General features: G+C 41.7%; 1 protein-coding gene across 4 annotated transcripts in view; it reads left to right on the forward strand.

Annotated features, from left to right (window-relative positions):
• The window catches only part of HDAC4 (histone deacetylase 4), a 450,554-nt gene that overhangs the window by 427,102 nt on the left and 8,196 nt on the right, over window positions 1-15,256 (forward strand). For all 4 annotated transcript variants that reach the window (XM_030579819.1, XM_030579818.1, XM_030579820.1 and 1 more), the window contains 3 exons: window positions 355-473; window positions 2,231-2,364; window positions 13,541-13,625. In XM_030579819.1, the coding sequence (XP_030435679.1) occupies window positions 355-473; window positions 2,231-2,364; window positions 13,541-13,625 (338 nt within the window). The remainder of the gene's footprint in view (window positions 1-354; window positions 474-2,230; window positions 2,365-13,540; window positions 13,626-15,256) is intronic.

Raw genomic sequence — 15,256 nt, forward strand, 5'->3', positions numbered from 1 at the left:
ACCAAACAGAGAGTCAGTCACTCCTGGAAATCTAAAATTTATTGCATGGTGGGCTATTTTCCTATTCAGATTGTTATACTGTTAGTGGTTGAAATAATCAACCCCACTGAATAAACAACATTACAAACTGGCATTGACTTCAGAACAGAACTGCATGATGTGACATACCAGTGTGCTCTGTTAACCAGTTCCTAGTGTTCTCATCGTTTGAGAAGAGAAAAGGGGAAATGACCTTTGCTAACTTCAAAAATGACGCAATTTATAATTGTTTGCTCAAGGTAATCTCAATGTTCCTCGGTTCGTTCAAGAGCCAGACAAAATAATCAGTCTGCCATTGTTACATTTTTGTTGCAGAACGGTAGTAATGCCAATTGCCAATGAATTTGCCCCAGATGTTGTGCTGGTGTCATCTGGTTTTGATGCAGTGGAAGGCCATCCTACGCCTCTTGGAGGATATAATCTATCAGCAAAATGTAAGTTGTAGCTTTACAGCTGGGCAGATCCTAAACTGGTGTAAACTATCATTGCCCTATTAACTTCAGTGGAGCTGTTACAGTTTACGCCAGGATTCTGTCTCCATTTTTAAATGTAAACATTTTCAGAAAACTGTTCGTACCTTTTGTCGTTTCATTGTGTAATACTCGGCCTCCTGGCTGAGGGGTGAAAACATTATCTAAAGTTGTGTTTATTTCAGGCCACCTTAAAAAATAACATGAAAAATAATTCTTTTGTTGGTCTATTGGTGCATCTTATTCTTATAAAACACGATTCATACTCTATTCTAAATATAGAGAAAGATACTTGCCAAATAACTGTGACTTTTCGCTCATGCAGAAATAAAGAAAAACAAAATGTGAAAAGCAAGCAGAGTGTGTTTAGCTGTCCATTCTTTCCTCCCAGACTCATTGTAAATAATTCAGGTTGATGATTTTACTCTCTGTCTTGGCAAAAGGTTATATAATTCAGATCTCATTCTTTTTCTTTGGGATCCACACCGTGCATTGCACAAACGCAGAGCCAAATGCTTTCCCGTTAGGCTGGTGTAAATTTGGACTCTTTCCATGTAATTCAGCAGAAAACAGGATTTGACCCAAAGAATCTAAAATCAGAAGGAATTTTTAGTGTTTTGTTGTCTGTCCTTAAAAGTCCTTTTAAAATTTTTTAAAAGGAAGTAGAAGTCATGACTTTAATAAAAAGATTTAAGTGAAATAGGAGAGCTGTAAGAGACAAGTTATTTAAAGGTATCCCCAAACACTTTATAAATGGTGATACCTTGTTTGCTTTTTTGTTGAATTTCTCTAATTGTATACGGCTCTCGTAATATGTAAAATTGAGCTAAGGGGAATTATTATGTCGTTGGTTCAGTCAGTGGATTTTGTCCCAAAGCTATTAATTAATACATTACAATACAATTACAATACATACAATATTGTTGCTGCAAAGGTGCTTGTGAGCCTTAGTAAAATAGAAAATAGAGAAGTCTGAAGGAGTAGGTAATGCCCTGGGTTTTTTCAGATTCTGAATCTGTCGTTTAATCCGTGTGGGGGGTTTTTTTAAAGTAGAATTAAATATACTGTGTGTCAAATGATCAAAGCCCAGGTGCCCCACAGATTTTTATAGCATGTTGTCTATGTGAAGAAGCTGATACTGAGCATTAGATGTCAGATACCCGTGAAACATTATAATCCATTCCCCCCCCCCCCCCCAAATAGAAGCACAAGCCACAGATGGTTGTTTTTTCCTCCTGCTATCTCCTATACTGCATTGATTCTGGAGAGCATATCATATATAATATAACATAAAGATCAGATAAGGTACAAGTGACCTCCTTCTAGTCTTTCCTTCCCTCCCAAAGTGATTATTTGCTACTATAATAATTCAAAGCATTAAAACAAAGTGGGGCAAATTCTGACCTCAGTTGTGCTGGTGTAAATCTGAAGTAACTCCAGTGACGTTTATGAAGGTACTCCAGATTTGCACCTGTCTGAGATCAGAATCTGTCCCTTAATGCATACATGTAATCGGATCCAAAGGGGAGCCATAGCTGAAATTCTGAAACGAATGTATTAAAATAAAACCTGGCTTATATTATGTGTTTAGTCCTCCCAGATCCCTTGTGGGTTTTTTAATATGATGTAATTCCTTTTATAATTCTTTGATCCTTTGCCAGGAGTCTGATTCCACTGTCAACCTTTGCCCTTTTGTTGCATTTCCTGTTTCCCTGTTACAGGCTTTGGGTACCTGACGAAGCAGCTGATGGGATTGGCCGGAGGTCGAATTGTTCTGGCCCTCGAAGGAGGTCATGACCTGACAGCCATTTGTGATGCATCTGAGGCATGTGTTTCTGCTTTGCTGGGAAACGAGGTATAAAGAAAATTAAAGGCATTGTGAATGGCTGTATGTTGACAAATTTAAGATGCTACAAGTTCAACAACTGTATTGCAAAGCTGAACATTATCAAAGTGCATTTTGCCAGCATTGATTAGGAAGTTCCTAAACTTCTGAAATTTTGATCTTTGTTTTTAGTCCTTCCTTTAAAGGAACAGTATCAGTGGAGAGCACAGATACTTTTTTAAAAAGCTTACCTTGCCACTCTTATCAACAAATTAAACAATAAGAATTGAGTGAATTTTAAAAGCAAAATTTATTTTTGCCGCTTGTTTGTATTTTGCATTTTCCTCATCCTGGACAAGGACAACAAATTAGTCATCCAAATAAATATGTCTATAGCCATTCTCTGGCCCTTTTTCTCCTCATTGCTGTCCTTACCCAGTGCAGTAGGATAGTGTCCTTTGTGCTGTTTGTTTCAATATTTCATTCCGTTTTATTTTTTCCTGCCCTCAGTTTTTCAATGTGCTGCAGATTTCTGTACTGAAAGTGCCTAGAGTATTATGGAAATTGTCAGTGGAAGGGCTGGAGCGTTTGATAGCTGGACTGGGGACTATTTAAGCTGTTGGGCCCCATGGAAGTGTGAAAAGCAGGTCTAGTTCTTGACATCCAGAAAACAGTTGAACCTTTTGGTATGGGGAAGCCACTTCCCTTTCTGTTTTGGGTAGGGATGGTAAGTGTATGGAAGGAAGGAATAGAATTCCTCATTCCCCACCCCAGCAACTTTTGATGGCAACCTTATTGCTCCCTGCCACTGCATCCAACAACAAGAAATAAGTACATTATAGTTGGATGTTTCTACCAAAATTCTCAGCAATGAACTAGTTAACATTAGAATTGTCAGACTGGAGCCCTAGGAAGTATCCACTATTAGCTCAGAAGATGTCATTGTAGCAAAAGCTCTCAAGAGCCTTTCAAAAAGTCAGTGTTGAAGATGAGTGAAGAAAAGCAATATCACTTCTATTCATTGTCTGGATCCTACACAGCTGAGACTTGCAGCAGCATGCGAAAGTGATTAGATATATTTTCAAACTGGAGCTATGCTATTAAAGTGGGATATCATCACAGATTGAATCAGTGTGCTGTGTGAATTATTTTGGGCTGTCTTTTCGATTAAAGGATCACCATGCATACTTTGCAGTGTATTTAAACACAAAGGTCTATTTGTCATTCTGCATGGGATATGCATGGATAACTCCCATGCAGGGCTTGGTAGACCTACTCACCCATGCTCAATACAACTGCAAACTGATGACATGAAGGCCCCTCATTCAGTGAGTCCTGAGACATCCAGACAAATATGTAATGAATTCAACCAATCTTGAAAGGCCCGGACATCCCTGAGAGGAGAAAAGGAAGCAATCAAGACAGCCTCATGTGGGATAATATAGAGAGGAGCACCCCTGAAGGCATCTTCCTCAGCTTCCCCAGAGAGCGAGTCTGACTGCCCATCAGGTGAAGGAGGATGAAGAGCCTTTGCCTTCCTTGGAGGAAGAGAGTTTGTTCTCTTGTCACCCCTCCTTGCTGAAGAGACTACAGAGGCAATAGGTGGAGGACTATAGGGCCAAAAGCCTCCAGGTGCAGGCCATATGGAGGAAAACCTGAGTAATCTTTCAGTTCTGGAGCTGTCCAAGTTGAGAATCAGGACTGCAAAGCTGACATTGAACCATTAACAAGTCATAAACCTCTTTGATGTGGAGCTGCAATATAACAACAAGGGACCTGCTTTTCACTGCTCCAAGAAGTCCACAGTATTGGGTTTGATTCTGCATAGAAGCATGGGTGACATATATCTGATAAATGACTGCTCCAGCCAGCTCCATAACTGTGGAGTCCAGAACATTAAGGGCACTTCTGCAAGGAGAAAGATGATTCTGGAGAAGATCTCACTAATAAATCCAGCGGACCCTGGTGAGAATAGTCAGGACATCATAACGCTTGTTCCAAATTCTCTGAGTTCCCCTCTACCAGAGCCTTCAAAGGCTGTTGATTCCTTGAGCTTTGGCTTGGCAGATTTGTCACATGCCCCAGTGGGGATGATTTTGCCAGCCAGTCTCTACCCAAGCAGCTCTATCCTTCTTTTGGTCCCTAGTAACTTGGGAACCAGCCATAGTGGCATCCCACCCCATTGTTTGTCAGAGCCCCTCATTCTCTGTACTACAAACTCTCAGACCTCTCATCATCAGAGGCAATTTCCTTGGCTTCATCCAAACCTTAGAGCAAAACTGCTCTTCTGCAGCCTCCCACCTTTGCAGAACACCCAGTTTAAAGCTCTGAACAAGCATTATTCTCCAGTGATCAGCTTGGTTAGAATCATTTTTTATAACACATCTTTCTGAGTTTAAGTGCTCCAAAGATTTTATTTACCTATATTATGTCTTGCCAGTAGTCACTTTGCTAGGTTGAAATGGTTCATATATTTAGACAATTTAAAGAAGAATGTTTGATTTGTTGTGTTTTGATGGGTTTTTTCATTTTGTATTTTTTGTAATTACATCAGAATATCCATAAAGAACTTAAAAGCTTTTAAGGATGGACCTGTTCTTGTTTTTGATAAGCTGGTTATAAGACTGTGCAGATACCATGAAAATGTTCTTTTACTTACACACATCAAAAAGCAGGAAGCACTGGTTTTATCAAGGTCTTTTATAAAATCTTTTTAATGCAAGGAAGTTGGAGTGAGCCACCGTTGCTGTATCCTGCGGGCCCTTTGATGAATTTTGATATACAGTGTGTTAGACAATTTTGCATGCACGCACATGGACAGCCAGCTGTGGATAGCAACAGGCTGAAGGGGAAATTTGCTAACTTAAGATATGACTAAATTATATAGTGAAACCGAAGGAAATGAAGGGGGAAATGCAGGCCTCACAAGCTGAAATTAAATTCATCAGCTGAAATTAAAATTTTAATTTTAAGAAAATGTCTGTGTGGTTGCAAAGCCTAGAGCCAAGGATAATTCCCAAGTGTCAGGGAAATTAAAATATAGTTGTAACTACAAGCTTTATGCATCTCAGAGTATTTTAATGTAAAATGATTTAGCAGCATCAGAAGTTAAATATTTTTTTAGTTACCATTTTTTGATTTGTTCAAAGCCACTACAAATAATTTGACTATTGTTGGAAAAAATAAAGGTTGTGGAGGGCAGGATCCACTGAGGACTTTTTCAATTTATGTAACTTATGGCCAACAAGCTGCAACTTTTATTAAATAGCATAATGAGATGACGCCTAAAGGCAACGTTTGCTAACAGTTCCACAAAGTAGAGGAGGCAACAGCAGCACAGAACAGACACCTGGCCTCCCTCTACCTTCAGTATTCAGGTACCAAACATGCTAACTATCCAAGCTCTACCAGGCCACCTTTATTTCAAAGCCCATGTCTACCTGTGTTTTTACACAATTTAGATACTGGGCATGTTACTGCATCTGGAAAACACCAAATGTTGCAATGAGATCTGAGAGTTTGCTGAAGTACCAGCCTTTCCCAACCACTCCAAGGATACCAAACCACCATTATCCCCGCTAAATATAACTGCCACCTAGGAAGCAACCTTTGATGCACTGGACTCTAGTGTAGCTTGTATATGCCACCTGCAAATCACCCAGTCAGTTTTCAGTACACTCCCTATTTCAGTGTTACAGGTTACATCTGAGGTTGGATTATCATAAGTAATCCACTCATGCCTCAGCATCTTTCCATAAAAGAAAGCACAAAAACACTCCATTCCCAGCTGATGTCTTTCCTGACATGGTCCACCAATCTGTTGGCACATCTTCAGGAGAAACTCAGGGCTGAGTTTCAGTACAGTCCAATATCACTTAACTCAAATGAGTAATTTGAGGTTTACCCACAATCAAATGGGGTGGGATGGGGTCATTAACCGGAGCTTGCACATGATGGTAATCTGACGATTCCATGACATGCACCACCAGGTGCTCGGCTTAAAACTGGATTCTGTCCAAAAGGGAAGCCAAGCTGTGACTGCCGGTGCTGAACAGCTGCTTGTACCTGGTGAATGATGCTGTTGCTTAAAATCCAAACTATATCTGAAGACCACTGAAATAGTCTTTCCAAGATTAGGAGAAAATGCAGGCACAGGGTCTCAGCCAGGATGAAGAATCATAGTGCCAGGACAGATAAGTATGAAGGGTTGATTGACCCATCTGGAAGAGGGGACACTGTGTCCTGTCAGATGTAATCTTGAACCTAGCGTAACACTTCTCATCCAGTTCCTGAACATCTTGGTTAGGGAGCCTGACCACAGCAATACCTATCAGGAATGAAAGAGACCTCAGTGCTCCGTGGTCTGAGTTCACCAAGGCCAGTTGTACCCTAAGAGTGGCAAAGTGTTAGTACTGCATGGGGGAGGGGAGTAGAGTTACCAAGCAGAGACAAGACGGTATGGTCTACAGGGTGCTGTGGCCTGAGATGGCTGTAATAGGGCAAGCCGGCTCACTAAGCACCTGCTACAGGGGAACCAACAATCCAACATCCACTTGGTTCATTTTGAAATAACATTGTTGCAGGCCAAAATTTCAGGGATAAGAGAGATCATTCATGAGGAGACTGCCAGGCTGAGGCCCGCTTCAAGCCCTAGTCACCCACTCACCACCCCAGTGCACCACCAAAGACTGCAGAAAAGATTGTCTGAGAGAGGAGAGACTGTCTCCCCAAGACAGTTGTCTGGACAGAGCTACATAATACTTTGTAACAAGGGGTTTGGCAACCAACCTACCCCTCCTCCATCCACCACAACATGAATCCGCAGCAGGTATCTGAACAGCCAGCCAACCACACAACGTGGCTGTCCGTAACCAGCCACCTCAACACATCCGGGTATGGCATGAAGGAATGAGTGAGGTAGTGTTTCTCAAGCTCAGCAGTGAACTGCTCTACTTGGTGAGGGAGATTGGCTGAAAACTCCCAAGAACTTTGGTCACCCTACACTGAATAAAATGCTCAGATCTGGCCTGATATGGCTGCAAACACCGTTGGTCATTTCTCAGTGCCACTCCTGTCAAACACCTCCAGGCCATGGTTGTCCTGGCTTCGCTGTGGGCTCTGGCCACCCCTCTCAAGCAGCTGCTAAAACCGCCTCCTGAAAATAACATTCAGCAATGCTATTAATACATACAGCCATGTCAGGCTCTGAAAAGACAGTGTAAATGTTACACTCTAGATCATGAAGGGGGAAGGTCCTGACCAGCTTTGGAACCTTGGGTGGGGTCCTGCACATTGGGTAATAAACCATGTGAATTTCAACCTTTTTTCTGTCCCACATCTCATTACTGACATGGTAACAGTCACTGGTATTGGAGAAGCAAACTCCAGTGAAGATGGAATAGTGTCAATCCTCCTAGAAAACAGAGCTACCAGTAACAGAGTGAAACTGCCTGGGCCGGTCCTCAGACCCCACACACAGTGCCAACGTTGGTAGTCATGCCCCTTAAAATAAAAGGTTTTAAACATAACAAACAAGCTGTCAATAAGCAATTGTCTTAAACCTCTTCCTAGCACATGAAGATGATTTCCTACAGCTCTGCTTCAAACGTGGATAATTCCACTGCTCACAGCAGTCACATCATAAAGAATAACACACAGACAGAGCAGCTGCTAGGCTACAGCTCGGAGCCCAGCACTGCCTTTTATAATGCTGAGTGCACTGCTACATCAAGAGAAGTTGAGGGTATTCGTAAAGAGCTCAGTACAGTTTTGTACAAATGAGGTGAAGAGGAAGAGTTTCTCCCAGAGTCAAAAACAAGCACTTGGCATAAAACAAGAATCAAATATAAATTGGTTCAGCCTGTATCATTTCTAGTAGGCAGATTTTTCAATGATACTAGTTTTTTGACCTGGAGAAGAGTTCTGAGAAACTCAAAAGCTTGTCTCTCTCGCCAGCAGAAATTGGTCCAATAAAAGATATTACCTCACCCACCTTGTCTCATTAATATTTTTTTTAATTTGGGACAAAATTGATTCCAGCGCTCATTGAACTACCATACAAATGGCAACCAAATAGTCACAAGCCAGGACTTTGGGTGGAGAGTTGGGGGGGGTCTGTGGCTAAGCTGTGGTACTATGAATTCTTGGCTGATAAATTGTTTTTATGTTGCTGGGCTGTGGCCAAGGTCTCCAAACATGGCTAGTGAGGGTGGGTGCTTCCATTTGTGGGCGCCTAGCCTCAGACATGTTAAAGGAGCCCACTTTTCAGCGGTCGGACTTTCTGAAAATCCAGCCATGAAGGGATGTTCCAAGTTGGGCACCGGAAACAGCAGTCATTGTTTGAAAACCTTGGCCTGGGAGTTTATCTGGTTGTCAGAGCATTTAGAGCTTATGTGAATGAAAGCCAAATAATGTGTATAGCGCACTGGAAGCTACCCAGATGCAGTTCTGCCTGCACAGCCCAATCCTAGCAAGTAGCCCTCGGCTGTTCCAGTTCTCGTTTGAGTAGTGTTGTGAATTGAGCTAGATTGCATTGTAGTCTTGTGCTACCACAAAATTAATATTAAATAATAATAAAGGGAAATAATACCCACAAAGGTATTGGTTAAAAGAACAACAAACAGACAAACTCTTATTTTCCCCTGTAATATACTCCAGATATGATCTCTGTTCCAGAGGAGACATACTGTTCTGCTAGCATGATGTAGTATGAACACCTAACATGCCCCTTTCAGAATCATGGATATGCCATATTAAAATATTTGTAATGTTCCTGCCTGTGGGCAAAAGAGGCTAGGGGTGACACTCCCAGAATTGGCAGATCCCGTGCAATTGGTGTGCACCTTCGGGTATCCTCTAAAGATAAAGGCCCCCCCCCCCCCCACCCACACACACAGAGCTCCCTGTACTTACTTGGCAGCATGGCTCTCTGGAAGAAGCCTTTATAATCACAGTGTGCTTTATTTGAAGCAGGATTTTTCAGTCTTAATGGGAACTGAAGCAAGTGCTGTAGATATAACAATAGTAGCCGAAATGCCTTGATTGACTTTATGAAAGGGGAAAGGATGCTGTAGCTTTTGAGGAGCATTTTTTCTGACTGTGAACGGACTTAACTCAGTATAAAATGTTAGCCCAAAAAAAAGTTTTTGCCCCTCTGTATGCAAAAAACGCCCTTGTACTGCTGTCCCTGGCAATGTCTGGGGCTGTTGGAACAAAATTAGATTGGTTAGTGCTGGATCTCTCACTTCCTGCCCTGACTCTTTAACTAAACAAACCCTTTGACAGAAGTCCATTTGTTCTTGATTTGTGCATACGGGAGAAGGAGGGGTTTTGACATTTTGTTGCTCAAATCGCCATACCCTCGTTTTCTGCGTCTTCCAACGCCCAAACTGATACTCTTTTTCCTGGTGTTTTCATATTATCACTTCGAACAGTTCAATGTGTGTTTTTTAATTTTTTGTATTGGTTGAAGGCTACAGGATCAGAATAGGATATGGGCAGAGTTTTAGATCGTGCTAGTTCTCATGCCACAATTGGATTATAGGGCCCTTTGCTACAGAATGCAGTGTATTGTGGTGCTATCTGGTTCCCCTCCCACCCTCGTATAATTACTTGCAATGCAGCTTCTAAGTCCTGTTAAAGGCATATTGCTTTTTCGGTCAGCTGGCTCCCTTTCCCCACACAGCTCCTCCTGACTGACAATGGAGGGAAACAGTGTGGCTTTCCCAGTGTCAGCATATTCATGGCATGCTTCTCATCTGAAAATTTGGAATTCCTTTATAGTGAACAGTTCTGGCCTTCTTTTTGTCTGACATGAGGAAAATCTATTCCAGAAAAACAGAAGAAAATGTAATCAAGGGAGAGTTTAGAGGGGGAGTTTCCATGCTTCCTTTCCAATCTTTCCTTCCCCTTCCCCCAAGCGCCAAAAGGTTCTGTGCATGCCGAGTGAAATGGTCTATGCACTGCGTGCCATTTACTTCTAAGGGGCGTGCGCAAGAATTTTTTCACAGTAAATGCATTGTTGTTGGAAATTCACTGTTCACTAATGCATCAAATTAAATCTGACTCCTTGTAACATCTGCAATATACTTACCCATGATGTGGGAGATGGCTACAGGTCCTGTGAAATAGGACAGCCTGCATATGTTTAAACTTGAATTATGTTATGTTTGAGATTGTTGTCACTATATTGTGTTAGATTCTAAACATTGCTGTTCTCCGTGAGGCTTGACCTAAGAATTATTGCCCAGTTAAGGGGTGATTGTTTCTTTTAACCAACACAGGTATGCCGCTGAAATCCCTAGCATAGATGCAATTGTACCAGTGTAACTGTGCTTATATGACATCTGACAAAGTGGGCATTCACCCACGAAAGCTCATGCTCCAAAACGTCTGTTAGTCTATAAGGTGCCACAGGATTCTTTGCTGCTTGTGCTTATACAGGCCAGGTCTACGCTATAGATTTTTGCAAAGCCAGATTGATATTGATCACAGGTGTGAAGAAGTGTGATTTCTGACTGGCATAGCTGTGCCACCAAAAGCCTCTAGTATAGACAGAGTTATAATGGCAGAACTGAACTTTTGCTGGTATTGCTTATTTTGTTCAGGTCAGCAAAGGGAAGAGACTGAAATAACCGAAGCCAGCAAAAGCTCACCTTTGCCAATATGAGCTGTGCCTACGCTAGGAACGCTTGGCAAGTGTAATATTCTGGGGTACCTATATCAAAAAGCATTCATAGTATAGACCTAGCCAAAAGTAGAGCTTATGTTGTTTGGGGGACCTGTCGTCAGCATATTTACGCTGATACAGTTGCATCCACCCCAGATGGTTTTGCCAGTATAACTATACCCTCATCAGAAAAGCTTCTTTCATTGAATCATAGAATATCAGGATTGGAAGGAACCTCAGGAGATCATCTAGTCCAACATCCTGCTCAAAGTAGGACCAGTTCCCAACTAAATCATCCCAGCCAGGGCTTTGTCGAGCCTGACCTTAAAAACCTCTAAGGAAGGAGAGTCCATCACCTCCCTAGGTAACCCATTCCAGTGCTTCACCACTCTCTGAGTGAAAAAGTTTTTCCTAATATCCAACCTAAACCTCCCCCACTGCAACTTGAGACCATTACTCCTTGTTCTGTCATCAGATACCCCTGAGAACAGTCTAGATCCATCCTCTTTGGAACCCCCTTTCAGGTAGTTGAAAGCAGCTATCAAATCCCCCCCTCATTCTTCTCTTCTGCAGACTAAACAATCCCAGTTCCTTCAGCCTCTCCTCATAAATCATGTGCTCCAGCCCCCTAATCATTTTTGTTGCCCTTCGCTGGACTCTTTCCAGTTTTTCCACATCCTCCTTGTAGTGTGGAACCCAAAACTGAACACAGTACTCCAGATGAGGCCTCACCAAAGTCGAATAGAGGGGAATGATCTCATCCCTCGATCTGCGGGCAATGCCCCTAGTTATACAGCCCAAAATGCTGTTAGCCTTCTTGGCAACCAGGGCACACTTTCTTTGAGTTACTCTAGTTGCTAAACATTCACGCATCTCTCTTTAGGGAAACAAAGATGTTCCCTTGCCTCAGGTATTAAAGTTTTTTTTTTTTTTATCACCAGGGTTGAGAGGTGTGAGTTTGGATAAGAACAGAGACAAACAGTTCATGTCCTGTCTGCATTTAGAATGCAAAGGCTCTTGAGCCCCAAAAGACACTCTTATGTGCATATAGTATAAATTCAAATGTAGGAACTTTTTTAAAGTTCTGTATCACCTTTCAACCTGCAATTTCAATTCTGTCACATTATTCTCATTATTTCTCACTATTTAAGGAGGACAGGAAAGAAACCAGCATCATAGAGAATAAGGTTCATAAAACAATTCTCTACACACAGTAACTTTAGCACAAATTTCATAGGCATTAAATCCATGTGTTAATCTTTCTCTGCCCTGGTAAGATTGACCCAGCAGATAGTAAGAGCTACAAAGAACTCCTTATGGAGACGCTACCGGTGGCTTTGTACTTAAGGTTTTGTGCAGTTTAGAGTTAAAGCAGGGTTTCGGTTCCTTTGTAATGGACGAAAAGTCGTGTTTGTCATAATCAAAATTAGGACATTTACTCGGACGGCACAAATTTGATTTTTGGGAAAGTTACAAGTAAATACATTCATTAGATTAGGAGTTCAAAGGAATTTAAAAGTTACTCTTTTGGCTGGTATCTAACTTTTTTCCCAGGTCCCTTTAACCTGTAAAAATGGCTTTGTTTTTACACTTCAGACTTTACGTAGAAATAGATCTACATAGTATCTTATATATAGGCTTTAAGAAAAAACCCCAGCAAAGTTATCAACATTCTCCCTCATTAATATTTCTCTGTGTGCCCAGTGACTGACAAATGAAATATGTTTGTTGACAAATGAAAAGTGGGGAAGACTGTAGAACAGGGCTCTGCCTAGCTCACCAAAGCAGAATAGCTATTCTGAGAGTGCTTGACTTCAAAGCTCAGGCATCCTTTCCAGTTGCACATGTTCAAAGATCCTTAAAAGCAGGGCTCCTGTCCTGCACTGTTTCGGAGCTGGACACTAGTGGAGCTCTTGCCCTGTGGACATTAGGAGGCATGTAGATATTCAGTCTGTGGCCAGCAGCAGCCTTGGGCCACACAATGGCTCATGGCAATGGGGGAGTAGTGGGGAAGTATCCTGGAAGAAATAGAAGATGTGGTATAAGAGGTCATGTGAGAAGGAGGTTAGAGAATAGGCTGGGAGTTAGGAGTCACTCAAATTTAAACTGGATTGGCGCTCGTAACTTTTTTTTAATATTCTGCACATACAGTTTTCTGGGGGAGCTGATAGATAGCTCATGCTTTTGAAAACTCTCATCCAGAGCCTAAACTTTTCAAAAAGTACACTATATGTTCATGGCAGTGAATAATTTAATTCCTCAAGTTTTCCATTCAACTTCCATTCATTACATGTAGTACAGCTGTAAGGCTCTGTGTGTGTGTGCATGCACATGCAGAACTGAAGTATAGAGTAATAAGAAGACTGTTTAGAAAGTTTTGATATCCAGACTTTTAAGTAGGATCAGATAATGGGAATCAAAGAAGGGGACTGGGCACTCAGTACAGATTACATATATACAGTGTCTTGAATGCTTGGATACAGAGTATATACAGTACTATACATTTGAAATTCTCTATTTCTATTCCATTTTTTTCAGCTTGAACCTCTTCCAGAAAAAGTCTTGCAGCAGAGAGCAAATGCCAATGCAGTGCATTCCATGGAAAAAGTAATTGAGATACACAGTGAGTATATATAAGCTTGGCTCAGATAATTCTCCTTTGAGCTGTCTCAGACAACACTATTTTGACACCTCCATCATTTTAATGATGATAGTAAATAAATTCTCCCGAGGTCTGCTAGATTTACTTCAGCTGGTTTGCTGATGGTCAACGTACAGTAAACACACCCTGTGCAACCACGAGCTGAACATGCAAGATGCAGAAGTGAACAACTGTGTAAGAGTGTCTACACAGCTCACAGCAGCAAGCCTCCCAGTACAGGTTGATAGATGTGGGCTCACACTAGTGCTCTAAAAAGAGCTGTGTAGATATTGTGCTTCAGGCTGGAGCTCAGCCTCTGAAATGTCCATCCACTGGGAGGCTTAAGGCACAACTTCAAAGCCCTGTCTGCAACTTTTCTTACCATGCTAGCAGAAGCCTGACTCACTGCCCCAGACTGTGTAGACATACCTGTAGTGTTCATACGTGAGGTCAGACAGCAAGATGATGTGTTTATCTTTTGGTTTCCTTTCTCTCACCCTAACCCAAAACCAGCTATAAACCCGAGTGATGCATTTCTCTTAGTAATCGTACACATAAAACAAATTGTGCTACTGTTGGTGAAGAAAGTGAGGTTAGGGGTCATTAGTTAAAGGAACTAAACACAGGTTAAAGGTCAAGTTTCCTCCTTGTGCTGTGTGTGGTGGGATGTATGGGTAGTGCTTATGTGCAGCCTCTCATGGCTGTTAAAGAAGTTGAATTGGGAATTGTTACAGCTTCTAATTAAGACTGAACATTAATAGAAGTTAAACCCAGCGTTGGGAAGAAGTGCTGGAATTGTAGGCTTGCCTATGCTTTTAAAAATAAAATGCTGCCCTGTCAGCATGGAGCACTTTGAACTCTTGTGCTAATGTTGTTTATTTGTAGCTCCAAGAGACCCCAAGCTCAATTGGGGCCCCAATATGCTAAACACATACACACAGGAGATCCTATCCCTAGGTTAGCTTATAATCTGAACAGAGAAGACAAATTGGAGAAGGAAAGTGTTGTCCATGTTTTACAGGTAGGGAACCAAGAACCTGAGAAATAAGGGCAAAATTTTCAGAAGTGAATAATTTACTTAGGAGCTTTAAGTCACATTGGAAGTTAATTGGACTTTGGCTCCTAAGTACCTTAGTCACTTTTGAAAATGGCTCCTAAACCATTTGAGTGTTTTTGAAGTTTGCCAGAGTGTCTTGCCCAAGCTCCCACAGGCAGCCTGTGGTGGAGTCAGCCCTTGAACCCGTTTCTCCAGTTCATTGCCTCAGCCACAAAACCGGTCTTCCTTTTCCCACATATTCTTCCTTAGCTCTAAATTTCTAAGGATTTTTAAGAGTCCAACTGTCCTTGTGCTGCTTCCTGACCTAAACCTGGCTCAGGGGTTGGTGATGTTATAAACATCTCCACAGCCAGGAATTACAAGGTTTCCAAACCGACGTGGGGCTTCAGGTGAGGAATAAGCAGCAAAAGCAGGTGAACTCTGCACTTAATATCTTCCACCTGTTTTTAACCATTCAAAGCAGAAGAGCAGTTTCATTCGCAACCAGTGATTCAGCTCTGGTTTTAGATCCAAAGTTCGATTAGAAGGATGCTGGTGAAGCATATTCAACAAAGTC

The sequence above is a fragment of the Gopherus evgoodei genome, chromosome 11 (genome assembly GCF_007399415.2).
Source record: "Gopherus evgoodei ecotype Sinaloan lineage chromosome 11, rGopEvg1_v1.p, whole genome shotgun sequence".
In the NCBI taxonomy this organism is placed as follows: Eukaryota; Metazoa; Chordata; order Testudines; family Testudinidae; genus Gopherus; species Gopherus evgoodei.